Here is an 18433-nt window from a genome sequence, read left to right on the forward strand (position 1 = left end):
TGTGGGTACAAGTGTGTTAATGTTGATAAGCACTTGTAACGGTGGTGAATGAATAACTAAATGAATAGACGATATGTAGCATGCGAATCAAGTTCAAAAGTTGACGTGAGTGGAGCAATTAAATGGCATGATGCATAGGGTAGCTAGGTGGTCTAATGGTTCAAGTCTTCGGCTGTAAGCATTCGTAGTATAGATGTTGGGGTCAATTCCCGGTACCGCCGTCAATGTCTCAGTCACCGAAATTTCTGAATTTACCGCGTGATATATCTAAGGTATTACTTACGTCTTTCTGACATCAATGTTATAAGTACAGTTTCTAGCTTAACTTTGAACTACGGACAATAATTTGAACCATTAAACGAATAAATACTTTCCACCAATCAGGTTCAAATCACCTTTACCAGCAAGATCTTGGAATGGGACTTTGGACGCTGGCAGTAATCCTACTCCATGTACACAGCTGGTCAACGGAAGGATAGTTGGAGGAGAAGACTGTCTGTATCTCAACATTTATACGCCACAGGTTGTATCCAAATCAGGGTTATCCTTTACAGACACAATGGGGTGATTTCGTTTTAGGCAGTTTATTTTCCTCGTTGCAAGGTCAAAACGAAAATCTAATTCTACACTTATATAATTGAGATTTCAATTTACGATTTAAAATTTATTCACAGTCAACGTGCATACATCACAGTAAACGAAAAATACCCTTGAAGATGATTTATCTTGACCTTGGGGATATTTGTTGATTAAAGTTATTCTTGGATATGAAGGTCACAACTCAAAACACTTTTTATCGTGTTAACGTTTCGGCCCTGGTGGGGGCCCTCCTCAGAACAATTTTATTTAAATATCTGTCACGAACAAAATAAAATAAAATAATGTACAAATAGGTTTTGACCAAATAAGACATATTGGTGTAAATAATATGCAAAGGTGTTGAAGCAAGTATAAAAGAGGAATTACCTCATATGAGATGACACTTCCAATTACATAAATGCGTGTTGGTAATTGATGAATAAATAGAACAAAAAAGGCAATAAAGACAAAAACCGAAACACACTGCGTTCGCGACACGTAACTCCCACGAATTCATAATTATTGTTGGTTTGTTAAAATGAAATAAAATACACAGCCGTTATGGTTGAGTCAGAGCACATAAGCACAAGTGGAACGTCTAGTGTGTAGTGGGAGGAGGTCGATCTCGATAGTTATCAGAGCAACGCAGAGTCAACGGGTTAAACGGAAAACAAAATTTTTTTGTTAAGGAGGTAAAATCGAGAGCAAGCTCAGTCGGTAATGGACAAATTACAATGGTCGTATCACAGAGGTGTAAATATTACTTAGATGTTCTATGTCTTGTTTACGGTTGACAGAATTAGGATGTGCAACAATATTGCACATTTCTAACAATAGCCTATTATAATACAAAGGTTCAACGTCAATAATGCTAGCTTGAGAATAATTAAAAGAGTGGTCGAAATCGATGGCATGTCTCGTCAATGCAGTATAATTATCCTCGTGTTCATGGATATTGCGTTTATGTTCGGTTATCCTGGTGTGTAGTTGTCTACTAGTTTGGCCTATGTAAGCCTTGTTGCAATGATTGCAAGGTATTTTGTAAACTACACCCGAGCGATTGCCCAGGGGTAAGGGGTCTTTACCCGAATCAAACATCGAGGATATATCATGTGCACATTTGCCCACAAATTGAATTTTGTACTTGGAGAATGTTCTGTTGAGTGACTCAAACAAACCCGCAACATATGGGATGGAAATATAGCTTTTTTGAATGGTTCGTGTAGTAGTTGTATCGAAATTGTTGTTAGGGCTGGTAGATGACAAGATGGAATCATATTTAAACTTTATATGTTTGTTGAGCAGGCGAGGTGGATAGTCGTTCTTACATAGTACCTGCTGAATCAAGGACAAATTTACAATCACAATCACATTTCACAATACTGAAGATGCTGTCAGTATCAAAACTTATCAAAGAATTACCAATCATGAGTCTATTGTTTGAGAGGTGGTGTACACCGTACATGTTGTTTAATTTGCTTTTCCGCTTCTCATCTGTCATAATTTCAAAATACGTATCCTCGGTTTTGTCAACAGGTGTTTCTATAATTTTTTATCTCCGGCCAAATAAAGGAATCATCCAGCTCCGAGATTGTTTCGTTGTTTATTTTTCATCTGCTTTATTTCTTCTTCAATACCTTTCACTTCTTGTTTGTCAGGTTTTGTATCGTTTGTAACATTTACAAGTTCTTGCAACGGAGTCACTACTGGTTTGAAATTTCTGAGCCATAGTTTTCTCACCTGACTTAACCAATCTGTGCTTTTGGCGGAGCGTGGCACTTGCTTGCGCGATCTGATGTAGGATTTCTTTTTGCTTAGGAATTTTGGAGCTCTGCATGTTGACGCAATTGAGTCTGCGACCCTACTGCGTTTCTCCCTTGGAAACGCAAGACGTTATAACTTTTCCAGGCTGATGAAAGTATCGAATCCTTTCCTGTATCGTTCTTGGTTGAGCTTGTTGACTTTGTCGATCACAAGAAACCCATATTTATAGCCATTTCAGTATGCCGAGCACACATTTTTAAACTTAAATAGACATATCGGTGTTCAGATGCTTGATGTATAAATGTTCATGGCGTCTTGTTTGAATAAGACCAGTAAGTTTCCGTTGTCGTGTATGAGGTGTTTGGGAATACGTACGTACGTCTGACAGAGATGGACACAATCACGGTGCAATTCCTGCTAATGCAGAAGTAGGCTCTAATATTGCCCTACTTCTCGCATACTACATCGACAAATACGATCATTGAGTTAGGTTGCGACATGATGAACATACATTACCCAACGCATACTGTGCAGCTCGAAACGTCATGTAACTTCGAAATTGGTTATTGAAACATTATGCTGTGTGGATGGCGACGCCTAGTGATTTATGTTGTTGTGTAGAAGCATCTGAAACAACAATCCCGTATTTCTGGTTGAAATATCATGGTTATGATACTGCTGAATAAAACAAATTTTCTAGTAACGTTATAAAGTATTTACATTTCACCTGTGAGGTAATATTTTTTTCAATGAAGCTTTTGTCAGGAATATTCATAAATTAATTTCACACCTTCACCTTCACTGTTAAGAGTGGAATTTTGAAGCAATTGCTTGATTTTAAAAAACCTAAGGGGTACTGTTGGAATGTTACCTATTTTAAATACTTTTTTGAAAGCTCTTTCCATTTTTCATTTTAAATGTATCTATTGAATCATTTTACCTAGCAGTGACCAGAGATCACCAGGTTGATCCCACGGGAAACGTTCTAGAGAGGAGGGTTTGCGTCCCCGCTAAACCTTGACCATCGGTAAGGGAATGACAGTGAGATTTTTGGTAATGTAGCGTCATTTTGACCTTGGAGCGATAAAAATTTAGCGCATTGCTGGTGAAATGCTGGTTAAATGTATCTATTGAATCATTTTACCTAGCAGTGACCAGAGATCACCAGGTTGATCCCACGGGAAACGTTCTAGAGAGGAGGGTTTGCGTCTCCCCTAAACCTCGACCATCGGTAAGGGAATGACAGTGAGATTTTTGGTAAAGTAGCGTCATTTTGACCTTGGAGCGATAAAAATTTAGCGCATTGCTGGTGAAGTAGCGTGATTTTGATGTTCGGTTGATAAAATTGGGGTAAAGTAGTACGATGTTGATCTTTGGGTTAGTCGTTACGACGTCATCGCATAGAGGGTTTGAGTCTGGGTAAGATATCAGTAAGAATTGCTAGTAGGCATCTGTCTCCAAAACCCTCCTTGTATTACTATTGCTCTATGTGTGTCTGTTTAGGGTTAATTCAGCATTATGAATAAGATGTGCTGTATCTGAAATATCACATCTTCAATTCTGTTAAATCAATTACATGACCTGCATTTTTTCATAGCTTCCGAAATACGAAAACGCTACATTACTGCCTGTAATGGTGTACATCTATGGTGGACAATACAGAGCAGGAATTAATCACCCTGAGCGATGGGGTCCACAGTTTCTTCTTGACAAAGATGTGGTGTTCCTAGTTCCTAGTTACCGTCTTGGAATACTGGGATTCTTTAGCACCACGGATGAAGCTTCACCCGGAAATTATTGCCTAAAGGACATAGTTCTGGCCTTGGAATGGATCCAAAAGAATATTCAATACTTCGGTGGTGATCCTAAGCAAGTCACTATATTTGGGGGAAGTTCAGGCGCTGTTACCATCCATTATTTGACGTTATCGCCCTTGACGCAAGGTGAGATTTGATTGACAATTTTGTAAAGGAATCATTCTAGAATGATATAGTATGTAATCATTCACGACGTTCTGTCTACTAGCATCAACAACTGCAATTGTAGAGTTTTTGAACAGATTATTTTTTCTATGCATGTTGCGCTATATGCTCTTTTATGTTTTTCGATGTCAATTAGACGTATGATGTTCATTCATTGGAGTCGGCCTTTTTGGATCGAGGTTATTTCAGAAATTCAAAAATTAAAACGAATTCGTGAATTGAAACGACTGCAGTTTAATTTAAATGACTTTGAATAACTTCAAGTTACTTATGAATAAAAAAATCAATATCGAATGTAAGTTACTTCATGTGAATGAACCATATTCCAAGTAAGTTCAGTCAATTGTATATGACTTCATGCAACTTTAAGTCATTCCATGAAACCAACGGCTTCAAATGAATTCACATGATTTTCGATAACTTTGAGTTCCTCCATGAATTCAAAAAATTGCTACGGAATTCAAATGACTTTAATTAACTCCCAGTTACTTTACATGAATTCAACTGCAGTTTTGTAATGAATTGGGGCTTTGCATGAAAGAATTTTATATGCGTATTAAACGGAGCAACGAAAAATCTTTAGGTCATATTTTTCTCTTCTTTCCATTAAACAAAGTTTGATAAAAATACAGCACGTATCAAACTACAACAATATGAGAATACCTATGTTAAAGTAAATCTACATATTATGAAATTAATGAATTTCAATATCTTATAATACCTACAGTTACACATTTTAATAAAAAAAAAAAACATACGACCTAATTATTTTGTGTTCCTCTGTTACACACATCGAAATTTTTTCTTCTTCAACAGTAAAGATCTAATTCAAGTGACTTTACGAATTATGACGTGGATTTTTCCTGCACCTCGGTCACTCGGAGCAAATGACCGAGAACTTACCGCGTGCACACTGAATCGGCGTCCGCGCGGTATGTAACACGTTATTTTATGAAGTAATGATAAAATCAACCAACATATTTTCTCCCAATGATAGTACTAACAAAAAAAAAAAAAATTTATACAAAATCAAAAAAAAAATATAATTCTTTAAATGTCGCTTGTGGCGACTCCAAATACAAACGAGAAATAATAATGCCACGGTAGCTCTTCGCGATCCGAAAGGCTAAACAATAGAAATGCTGATTCGTAATTCGCTATTCGAGATTCATAGTCAACTACTTAGAGTTAATAAAAAAAAGAAAATAAGAATAATATAACAGAAAAGGAGAAAGAAAATTAAATGAATAAATCTGGACGACCTCTTAGTCTTACTGGCGCTAATCGCTGCCTTAATAATAAACACTATCTCCAAAACAAAAAAAAACAGAATTTTACTCGACGCGCTAACTGCGTCCGTCCTCTACTAACTACAGCGCTAATCGCCGACTTAACAACAAACCACTAGGTCAAACTAAACTGAAATCGTAATCGACGCGCTAACCGCGATTGTTACTAAATCTAGAAAATTCGTTAAGCCTACGGGCGCTAATCGCCACTTTACTAATAAACAATAATTCAATACTTAAACAAAAGAGAATGTGACTCGACGCGCTATTCGCATCTCCAGCCGTTATTTTTAATGGCGCCGGTCACAACTGGGATCGCCGGGCTGTTATCTAAACGCATCCGAACTCGACTTTCTTCGCGACATCTTAGCGCAGTTCGCGAGTGCGAACGCTCCCACTTTGACGACTCGCGACCTACACGCGAAGTTACACTTTATCGTACTTGATTCGACGTGATCCAGGGTAACGGAATTTGGTTACTCTCAAATTGCAGTTGTCTTGCTGCGACTCAAACCTGTGACGCTAGTCGACCAGGTCGGTCTCTTAAAATTGGCTCTACGTTATTCCGCGCAACTCAGGCTACGGTCACCAAACGAGAGAATCGGCAAACGAATTTCGAGGATTTTCCGACACGCAAATTACAAATGGCTATCCTTTTTCGGACAAGCCCTCGCTCAATCCCCCTCGAAATCCGATCGCAAGAATATCAGCAACACTTACCGCTCGATATCCAGTGTACAAACGGTCCTACTCCCTCGTGATTGTGGCCGGTTATCGTCCCTCGCGATCACTACTTCTGAACAACAAAGAAAACCCAATAACCTAACCTAACGCAACTTCGACACGTGACTACCGTCTTAGTTAGTCGCCAGAACTCGAGTGATCTCAGATGGCCGATCGGCCGCAACGCCGATCTCGTCACGCTAATCCTTCGTGACGTCATCACCATAAGAATGCGCAACAATCCATCTGTCATCGATTTCGGAGATTGCGCAACTTGACGCGCACCTGTCGTCGCTACGCGGCGCAGAACTTAATGCTAGATCGCGATGTCGTCTTCCGCGCAGCTCTACGGTGTCCTGGGGTTGGGCGGGGTGGTGCTCCCTCGTCGCTAGCTGGTCTCTCGCGGTTGCCTTGGTCAGGTGTAGGCGGGGTGAGCGGGGAAGCCGCGGCGCGCCGGCCGCCAGCGGGGGAATCGCATCCGTCTTCGATTCCCGCGCTGCAGGGATCTGCGTTGCGTTCCCCTCCGCAGCCTCGGCATCCTTCACGCAAGATCTCCGCGGTTTTGCCTCGCCTCGAAATATCTTCGGCGTCGGAGTTGGTCGCTGGCTTGTGGCCGGTGTACTCAAAAAAAAAAAATAAATAAAAACAAAAGCCTGCAATATCTTAGTCATAATTCGCTATTTCGTCCCTGTCGAAGCTTGGATGCGTGACTCCAGTTCTGGCGCTCTGTATTACTATTTCGCGACCCGATCTCCGAAACCCTTATCCCTGGACTCCGCCCAAGATTCAGAGAGTACCTTGTAACGGGCATGCCTAACCGAAATGCCACGTTACAGAATATAAGAGATGGCAATTGAGTTGAAATGACGTCGAACAACTCCAAATAACTCCATGAACTCTAAACTCAATAATTGGATTAAAATGACTTCAAATTAGTTTAAGGTACCAAAAGTGAGTCCAATTAAGCTCGTGAATTAGAGAAATTTAAATTGGATACAACGGATTTTATTAACCCTGGGGGTCATCTTTAAATTACGTCACACCAATTTCATAGAGGTTGAGTTTGAGAAAGGTTAACATCATCTATAGTCGACGCTAGATATACGGCCCTGCCGTAGGGCCTGAGGAGAGGCAAATTCTCCGAAATCTCTAATTACTAATCGCTCCCACTGCCGGCGTCGAAAGCGAGTATCGTCCGCGGTGGGGGGTGACAGCGCAGCTCAGTGTGCGATGGGCGCGCTTAGGTGGGGGATGCCGCATTGGCGTAGGTCATCGTGCGGGTGAGGGGCATTCGCTCGGATGGCCTTACAGAGACCGAGCGCAAGTATGATGGGCTACGCCATGGCTACGCCATAGCACGAAATTAACCAATCGGTTTGAATGACCCTGTCGCTAGAGACAGTAAATAACGGTTTACTGGATATTTCTCCAGCTGTTACAACAACTAATAGTGCAAAAATTAGCTTTGCCTTTTCTTTCACTGGAAGGAGGCATTTTCTGGGTACGAATATTTGTTTTTTTCGGAAAAATGATGACAAATGACCACCAGAGCACTCGTCAACGTTAGTGCAAGTCCTGCCAATAGGGACAAATTAGGCCACTCGTGGCGCCACTGATACTAGCGTTCGGTCTCGATACTAAAAGGCCATTTATCTAACTTCCACTGTACAAGCTAGGCAATCTAGCAACCCGTCAGCTCTTGTAAGTAGTGAATCGTAACACTTTTGACAATACTGAGAAAACCCTGTTATGCTGCTGCCCGTTGATCGGAAATGTGAGTATCCTCTGGATCGTGGTCTAATCGTGTTGTTGCAAATTATTACCTTATAGTAAGCGCGGCAAATATTTGGAAACAGTGACGTGTGACAAAATCTACAATCACCCCGAAGTAGATCATAACTGTAAAACTGATAGAAGTTTAACTTGTAGCAATACATTCGACCTGATTTTTTGAATATCAGTTAGTTTCGGCGATGACGCTTATACATGTATTTATATGTTCAAACATGCCAGGTATGTTGGAGTGGTGGGGGTGTATTTAAATCTTGTACTTCTTAGTAATTTTTTCGGCAGCAAATTATAAATGGTTTTGATATTCATGGGCTTTATTATAGTTGGAAGGATGCCTGCGACAAAGGCGATGCATTTATGGAGGTCAAATGTGGTTCAACTATGTTTGTTGATAATCTATGAATCACACAGCGGACGCTTACCGATTGCGATCGAAAATGTATTGGCACGAGTAATCTTTGTGCCGTGCGACCGCAGTGCGAATGCATTTTTATAACGAATGAGTATGAAAGCGGTTAACTGAGTCAGTGGTAATGCAGTTTGAGTTCAAAAACTTAAGTAGAGGATGATATAAAAACGTTTTGAAAATACTACTCATTACACTGGCGCACAAAAAAAAAATTGATCTGTACATTTGACCAGACCCATCTGGAATTATGTATTTCGATGCGCTGAATCCAAATCTGAGGTCTGTTGGCCCGTACACCCCCAAAATTTTGAGTAAATTGCTAAAACCTGCTAAAAATGGCTAAAAGGCATGACAAATTGCAGTTGTGCAAACAAAAAAAATTACTTGAAATAAATCAAGTACTTTTCTTATATATTTCGATTCACTGAATACAAATCTGACGTTGGTTTAGCTCGTAAACCCTCCAAATTTCGAGTAAATTGCAAAAAAGCGCTGAAAATCGTTAAGAATCGTAAACAATTGCAGATATGAAAATGGAACATTTTTTTTTAACCAGGTCAAGTATGTTTCTTATGTATTATGATGCGTTGGATCCAAATCTAAAGTTCATTGGATCCGTACACCTTCTATATTTGAGTGAATTTCGAAAAAATAGCAAAAAATCGTAAAAAATAGGCATGAAATAGCAGAAAATATCAAAAACTAATATTGTTCTCACCTACAGCAATAAACTAAACATGATTATGTTACGTGGGGGTGAGGGTGTACTGAGCGGTGGTAGTTGATGATTAAATCAATAATCTAGCTCCCACGCAACGACAATGAATAATAATTAAAACTAAGAGAAAGACCTACCTTTCGGTACGCCGGTAATTTGTAGGATCGTGTTGCTATAGACCTGTACAGGTCTGTGAGGTTTGTTTAAATAGTTGAGGCTATTTTATAATAAAGAAAATGGGAAGAAGGTCGCTCAAAATAAATGTTTAAAAAGATTTAACTGGTAAAAGATGTAGTATATTCTGGTTCAATTTAGTTATCGAAATATCTGGTAACAATCGATGGTGATAAAAATATATATGAGCCAAAAATAACAATTTATGAAATATTCAAGTTTATACAAATCGTGTGTTGTTTGATTCTAATGGATATTATTATTTGGTACCAGGAACATCTATTCTGAACGATGGTTATAACTAGCTGGTCGTGAATATTGTATTGTATTGTATCTCTCTTTTTAGATTATCTTAAATCGTTTAATATTATATATATATATATTTAATATATATATTTAATCATTTAGTCTTATTTGTAAATTCTTGGAAACAATAAATGGAATTTAATTGGGGGTAGTGAAGCTAGCCACCAATTCTATGCTTGGTTTTTGTGAATTTACTGAAGAAATTTTGATTATCAAGGTGAACAAGAATTCGTCTAATTTAGAAGATTTACACTCGGATTGACTTAGCTTTTGGGTGAATCGGTCGGCGAGATTGAGAGCCGTCGGATCGTGTCGGTCTGCGTCAGTAGAATGTTGGACCAGGGGCCTCACCTCAAATTTGGAATAGTTGATGAATCGAATGATGTTGCACGTTGGTCACTTAGTCTTTGTGAATTTAGATTGATATTTTGTTACCGAGAGTTATAATCGAAAGTGTCCGTTTTTCTGATTTTAACGTATGATCAATTAATTGAAACGATTAATTTATTGAAAATGAAAGTGTAATTATTATTATTATTACTTAAGATTACCTGATTCGGTTTGAATCAGGGCCGAACTTGGTTTAATTGAGGAAAATGGAACTGCATAAAAATGTCTATTCGCGAAATAACGAGATTTAGTAAAGAACAGCAAAGATGGAAATGTAGAAGATAGTGAGTCTTTTGCAGCTAACAGGATAACTGAAGCTCGAATTTAACGAATTAGCGCGAGACTTTAGGCCGGTCACAATTAAGATTTTCCAAACGCTACTCTTGCTCGAGAGGGCTAATCCGGGTTTACGTCCACGCACTTCGCGACTTGACAGACGAAAGACGCGGCTTCTTGGGCCCGAGGGTCCAAGGAGCTGCAGTTGTAATTAGTTACAACGGTAATTAGCCAATGAGGTGCGAGGGCGACCTCCTGGTGCCCAAATCCACATGGTCAGCGTCACTTCACGCTGTCCAACGGTGTTCCGACGATTCTCAATCTCGTCGGTGACACATTAAAAATATGAACAAAAGATATTCGCATGCAATGTTCACACATTCATTCATACATTCCAATGAGTAATCTATTTTAATTTGATGGTTCTGAAGGTAGTGGTTTATCCTAGTTATTGATTATAATTTTAATTTAAAAAGAGGGATATTTCCAGGCTGAGCGCTACTGATACTAGCTCAGCAGTCTCTCATCTCAGTTCTTGGTACCAGATAAATAGAATAAAGTTGAACCTTATACTAGGGATCATCGTTGGTCTCTACGTGACTTTTGCCAGGAGGGGTGGAACTCGCCGTTATTAGAATATGAGATTTTGATGAAATGATATCTGTGCATTGAAGAAATTAAAGTAATGAAATGAAATGGAATTTAGAAGAAGGTACGCCAAGGCGGTACGTCGGGGCGTAACAATTACATCCAAAATAAACTATGACATTCGTAGATTGTAATTAAAATTAAGGAAAAAAAACGACCTTCATTGATTTTACACTCTTCTTCGCTTATATCCAACAAACTTTCGATTCGGATTCAGCGCATCAAAATACATAAGAAACATACTTGATCTGGTTAAACAAAATTTTTTCCATTGACATAACTGCAATTTTTTACTATTTTTAACGATTTTCAGCGTTTTTTTGCAATTTCCTCAAAATTTTGAGGGTGTACGGGCCAAACGGACCTCACAATTAGATTCAGCGCATCGAAATACTTAACCCTGGATGGATCTGATCAAATGTACAGACCACGTTTTTATTTTTGTGTGCCGGTGTTATTAACCGGTATTGAAATAAATTTGGAAGTAGTACTGCGGTAGTAATGAGACCCTGTTATACAGGAGATGTATAACCGGTTAAATACCTATTCCAGATGCAAATTAACGATACTGTTGCAATTTACTTTGGGTATGTATACAATGTGCTTTGGGTGTGAGGATGATCGAATTCGATACCACATGTGTACAAAAGGAAATAATACTACAACGGAATGTATTGAAAAAATATAGCACTGCATTACTTGATATTCGTATGTGCGTAAAATTGCTAACGTGAGAGAAAAAATTGAATGCGTGAAAATGGCGGTGCTGGTGGCGTCATCCATTACGCAACATTGGCGTGATAAATAATCAATATGAGCAATTTACTTGCCTCGAATCGATATATCTACTTACTGACGTCATAGCCCACCACTTGTCATGCCAGGATGGTATGTACATGCAATAGCATAATTTAGCCGTACACGCACTAACACAAAAAAATTGACCCCCATCACTTTTTCGGATTCACCAATGTTTGCACAGCTCACACGTGCACGCACTGTCGCTAGGTGGTCCAGAAACCCCATACCTACTCTACTATTGATTTCTAGAGCATTTTCCGAAATTTTGATTTCCGATTTGTCGTACAACAAGTTCTATGCTAGAGGAAAAACAATTGAGTATTTTGTGCTAAAATACTATAAAGTTGCGTGTTGTTATTGGCAACTTTCTTCCTTGGTCATTTAGCCGATGTCCATGTAGAAGTCAATGCTTTCAGAATTGACTTTTTTTTAGCGGAAGCAATTTGAAAGTTTCAACCTGCAGTTTGTCCCAGGCTTGCACTTACTTCCACGTGAACTCTTTGTTATTTCTCTCAAAATTTCACAATGTCAATCATCCCTTATTGTAATTCGCAGAAAATTGAAGACTGACATCTTAAATTACGCCTCACAGATTTTTTGGAATCCTCAAAATTTTGTAAATTTCTAGTCCTTGAATCTGTTTTCATAGAATCCACTTATACTCCAAGTCAGTCATATTTCCGTGCAATTACCCATACGTATTTTAAATCATTGATATTTTCAAGGAATGACCCGTACATTCTGTAGGATGCTCGAATATCCTTGGAATGACCCATAAATGCCTGAAGTATGATTTTAATCAGCTCGAAAAATGATATTAAATGAACCGATTTCAATTAAATTTGTAGTTCGTAAATGGAAAAAAACGATTCACATAAAATTTGTAATTAGGAGAAAAACCGATACTAATAACATTTGTCATTTGTAATTAGGAAACAAGACTATTTTAATTAGAATTGAGATTTGGTATTATCAGAAAAATCGATACTAATTATATTTGCCATTTGTCACTAGAAAACAAATCGATACTAACTGCATTCGTAATTAGTAATCAGAAGTAAAGTCGATCCTAATTACATTAGAAATTTATAATTACAGTGAAACTTCCCAATAGCCGCCATCTTCGCGACTAAAAATATTGTCTGTTATTGAGAAGTATTCGCTATTAAGAACAATATTAAGCTGTAAATTGTGCTTCTGGCGATATTTACACTGCCCGTTGTACAGATGAATCCGTTGTTGGGAGGTGACCGTTGAGAGAAGTTTCAGTGCAGAAAAATAAGCGATACTTTTTACATTTGCCATTTGTAATGAGACGAAAAGTTGATACTCATTATATTCTTAACTTGTAATTAAAATTTTTCTAATTACAAATCATAGTTGTAATTAGTAACTGAATTCTTTCGATTACAGATTACATGTACATTTGTAATTTGTAATTAGAATATAATTAATTAAAAGAAACCCAAGACTGCTTATGATCATGCGCTTGACTAAATCAAATAAGAGCGCTTTCTTAGCCATTGGGGGGTACAACCTGCTCAATATTGTCGCAATGGACGGTGTGCTATGTTATGCCGGTATCGCCCTCTCTGCTGGGTCAGGTTGCCAGACAAAGAAGGATTTCCAGATGGCAAAAACCCAGCTCGTTACAGGACTACTTCGCCACAACGGGAACAGCCCTTGCCCCGTAGCAGTGGCGAACTAAGAAGGATTGGCACTCGGGGCAAACGGTGTAAACCCCCCCCCCCCCCCTCCCCCCCCAATTTTTATTTTAGGACAATTGTAGAAAAAAGGAAAATCAAAGTCTGGCGTATTTCAGTTACGCGTACTTGCATGCTTTTATTGCATTAAAATTTTCAATTACATCATTGAAATCTATATTCTTCGTGTGTCGGCTTTCTATTGAAAGTCTGGCGAGTTGATCAGTCTACTTTGGCTCATCGTTGACCTTAAACAGTTCTTTATTAACTTCAGCTTTGAGAAACTTCTTTAGCAAACTGCGACTGATACACACACAGTTAAGTAAAATCTCGTGCACAAAAACAAGTTGTGTAATGATTCGGAGTAGTCCCATTTTACAATGAACATCAGCAGTTCTAATGTTGTCCAATTCTCAGCCTCTGCGAAAGTGGAAACCAGTTATTCAAAATTTTGTTTCATCGGTGCCACAGCATCGTAATGACCACTCCATCTCGTCTCTGCGAGTCTTTTGACAGATTCACCTACATTCTTGAGCAGTATTTCCTATGAATGTGTTGATGCTGAAAAGAATGTATAGACCCTCTCCAAGGTTCCAAAAAAAGTTACACTTGAAGGAATTATTCCGAAAGAGTGGACTCCACAAAGATTTAACGAATGGTTTGCACAAGGCATAGCCAAAGCTTTGGAATTAATTTCTTTGATTTTTTTCTGAACTCCTCCATGAACTCCAGCCATAGTTGCTGCATTATCATATCCTTGAGCTCGACAAAGGTTGATATCTAGTTTATCTTCTTCCAGTTGCTTCAATATATCTTTCGTGAGTTCAGCGGCGATCTTTCCGGATAGTGGAAAGAACCCAAGGAATTATTCCTCTACTTCAAGTTTGTCACCTTCAATGTGAACGTATCTGATCACTTCACTCATCTAATTAATGTGAGCTTCGTCTAGAATACTATCAAAAAGGATTCCAAAGTCTTTGCTTTTGCTAAATCATCCAAAATTTTCTGCTTCACTTGATTCCCCAGAACGCTGATGAACTCATTGTGAATACCCTTAGACAAATAAGATCCTACTCTCTTGTTATTGCCGACAGCATGCTGTACCTTAGCACATGTTCTTTTAAAACGACATCATACTTTGACTGCAAACAGTGACGCCATCTACGCACCTAAGTCAGAGGCGCAAGGTGAGGGGGCTTAGTGCCGCTCACTACCATCCCCGCACCGAGTGCAGTGGATAATTACATGTCTTCTTGAGTGTATGCAAGGAAGTAACGTAGGCTTTTCCCGAAAGGGCCCAACTCAGGCTGCTTCCCATAAATTATGGCTCGTAGGCGAGCGCGGGGCGAGTTTGCCCTTCAGGCTTTGGTTGTGGAATTTTCATCTAGCGCAGAAATGAAAATGTATTGTAGTTTTTTTTATTTAGAATTGTGTATAGAATGGAGCTGCGAGGCCCTTTTTGTATTTGTGATACGTGGATATCGATATTTGGAGATATATACGACAATGTCGCAATCGACTAGGGCATCCTCTCAAGGTTATATAGTTCTCTTACCTTTATCGACGGAGCAGACTCACTCTGTTTCTTTCTATATTAAATAAACAAACGTACGGAAAGGGTTCAAATTTCAATTATCGTTTGCCGACCTTGTGCTCTTTTTTTTACTCAATACAGGAAGAAAAAAGGTGAGTGTGTTCGGTCAGTAAGGATAGGAGTATTACATGACCTTAAAGGCGATCGACGAGTCAGTGCGCGAATGTTTTGAATACAGCCACGCGCGCCGAACAATAGTTAACATAAATAGTTTCAAACTTGAAAAATGACGTACTTATGACCCCCCCTTTCATGCTTGTCAAACTTTATGGACTCCATCTCTTCCCCTTTGCGTGTGACCTAATTAATGGATGATCCCTGAGTGATCTAACCCATGACGTGACATGATGAATTCAAGTATCTTTTCAGGCTCGTAGCACGAAATACTTATACATATATGTATAAGCAAATGTCAGCCGGCGCGCAGAAATAAGATCAGCGGCACATACGCAACCTGCATTTAATAAAATACCACGTAGACCCCCCCCCCCCCCCTCCTCACTGACCGTTAAATCGAGATCCTGTGTAGAACAATCTTATTTCAGGACTGTTTCACAGATACATAACTCAGAGTGGGTCAGTACTCCAGCCTGTCGTCCTCAAAGACCGTTCGTTAGCCGCTGAAAAGGCCATTCAGCTTGGCGAAATTCTTGGTTGCCCGACAAAGACGTCAACAGCCATTGTCGACTGTCTTAGAAAATTTGAGGCAACGTATCTCACTGTCGCAGACGTAGTTTTCTTCAGAGGTAGAGATACTTGGATCCCAATTGCTGAACCAGATGTCCCAGGCGCGATGTTCACCGACACTGCGACGAATCTCATCGCCGCAGGGAAAATTCGCGATCTTCCCTATTTGGTCAGCGTTTCGCGGGACGAGGGAATTGTTCAAACTGCAAGTAAGTAACGAAACAAATAATCTTAAAGTGGCTGCCGGTATTTTGAAACTATAACGTAATGAACAAAGTTTATATATATGAGGTATTCTATACCAATTTGACCTGGGACTAATTCTTGGTGTTAGGATTCTCCTTGAATTTCCACCTCCATTACTTAATCATGAATTTTGGAGCCGAAAGTTATCCGAAGGTCATGTTGTTACACATGGTTGGACGCGTTTTGATGTCAGCTTCCTTGTAGTGAGCAAAAAAATAGGTAGTCCTATTTAAAAAACCATCGTAAACACCGAAATCTCATTAGATATGACCTTCACTTCCAAAACTCATTTTCCCCCTTCAAATGCAACAACTTTTCTGGAAGACAGAGTTAAATGGACCACCCTGTATAAATCGCACTTGTATGAAACTAAAACACGTGTTGTGAATGTAGAAACTAGAAACATGTGGATAAATATTATAAATATGAAAACAGTGATCAAGGCGTCGAGTGTGCCAACATGCGCGACTAATAGAGGTTCTATTTCTATTTTGTTGGTAGCTATGAGCGGTTTAGCGGGCAGCTTCAACCTGTTACTTTTGTGTTACACTTTTGCGTTACAGTGATGCGCGCGAATCTTAAAATTTCACTCTCAACGCGCCTAAAGAAGTATAACTTCAAAAATGTTCAAGTGACCACTCATAGTGAATTGACTCTTCGCATTCCTAATTTTGTTGAATGTTCTTTCTGAAAATAATTGAAAAAATAAGAAAACGCCATCCCACATCAGCTCAAAGCTTAAAAATTTTGATATCTGATGTAAGATTTCGCAGAATCATATTTTCAGATTTTCAATTGTGGCGATCAATTTGCGCATTCTGAAACACATTTGTGGATTCTTCAAATCTATTTGAAAAGCGGGAAAAAAGCTGAGTGCCTTCGAGAGTTAAGATAATAATAATGACATATAAATGATCGCCACGCGTAAGCCAAATCTAAGAGGCCCAGGGTTAAATCCGGGTCGAATCGATACAGAAATTTCACATTCTGAAGAAATCGCGGTTTTCAGTGTTGTGAATTTCTTTAGCCTACCTTCTGTACACTAAATATAGGAAAATGAGTGTTTTTGTTGTTTCGATTCAATTATGTTTTCGATTCTTTTCATCGTTTGTTAGCGAAGTTTTCAAAGCAATCACGATAATTCCGTAATATCCTACAAATTCAGCTATTCTTTTATTTTGAAAAGTATTTCGGATTGTATGCAAAGAATCATTTTTGTTAAATGTGAGTTATATCAGATGTATGTGATGCAAAGAAGAGTCAACAAGATTTGCGACTTCTTTGAGGACTGCAGAATTCTTGATCGACAAATGAAAAAACTCATTTTTCGTGCATTACTATTTCCTTCTTGCATTGTAATCTGTAGAAATAATTTTCTAAAATGCCTTAGAAATTCCAACTTGTGTACATTGAGTTGTAATCGTAAGAGATGACAAAATTTTCGATTTATTTGAAAAATTGAAACTGACGGCCTTCGATTTAAGCGACAGTCCCCACCATGTCGCATTTATCGATCGATTTGCCGCATTGTGGGAGACAGTGGAGGACGCTTTTTATCAGACTCGTAGCGTGGATTATATATGTATATGGGGCATTCTACGTCAATTCGACTAGGGTCTAATCCTAGCCCTCTTAGATTTGGTCTGCGATTTTTTGTATTGTTGTTCCAATTCTAAAAAGTATTTCAGATTTTTCCAACCTTCCTGGCGCCCCCAGAGCTCTCCAAATTATGATATTATGACAGTGATTGCGACATTTTTGAAAATCATTAAAAAAATTACATAATTTCTGCAATTAAAACCAAAAATATCCCAACCAAGATCAAAGTGGGCAGGCAATACAGTCATTTTCAATAATTATTCAACCAGTTGACAATTTTATCAATAATTTTGATGTTTTTTTTTTATTAACTTTCAGGGTTCAATAAACTTACCAATGTTACGTCCGCCAGATCTCATTTTCCTTTCCCACAGTTATAGAGTCACTTTACACCCTGTAACTACTCCCTATGTTCACCCAGCTGCCTCGGTTCCCACACAGAGTCAGCAGGTTCATTTCCTGTTCAGAGGGGTAGGGATAAATACTGGATCATTGACGTGCGATTCGCGAATTAGTGATGACAGATAGAAGTGAGAGAAGCGTGATAATGATTTGCGACAGATGATGTTCATTAGCAATAAATGATATACTTTATTCAAAAGATGTACGATACGAACCGTATCGCACGGTGATACAACTCATTGTCAGGTTTGAAGATCGAAAGAATACACGTAGATAATACACAAACATGATTTTGCGATAGCAGAAAATACATGAAGTGTACAACAGTTCGGTTTCAAGACGCGACACAGGC

The 18433-nt window shown here is 38.8% G+C and overlaps 1 protein-coding gene across 1 annotated transcript in view; it reads left to right on the forward strand.

Moving 5' to 3' along the window:
- LOC124297690 (esterase E4-like) overlaps nucleotides 1-18433 on the forward strand; it is a 32889-nt gene that overhangs the window by 9701 nt on the left and 4755 nt on the right. The window contains exons 2-4 of the mRNA XM_046748969.1: nucleotides 385-523; nucleotides 3941-4286; nucleotides 15693-16043. Of these exons, the coding sequence (XP_046604925.1) occupies nucleotides 385-523; nucleotides 3941-4286; nucleotides 15693-16043 (836 nt within the window). The remainder of the gene's footprint in view (nucleotides 1-384; nucleotides 524-3940; nucleotides 4287-15692; nucleotides 16044-18433) is intronic.

The sequence above is a fragment of the Neodiprion virginianus genome, chromosome 2 (assembly GCF_021901495.1).
Source record: "Neodiprion virginianus isolate iyNeoVirg1 chromosome 2, iyNeoVirg1.1, whole genome shotgun sequence".
NCBI lineage: Eukaryota > Metazoa > Arthropoda > Insecta > Hymenoptera > Diprionidae > Neodiprion > Neodiprion virginianus.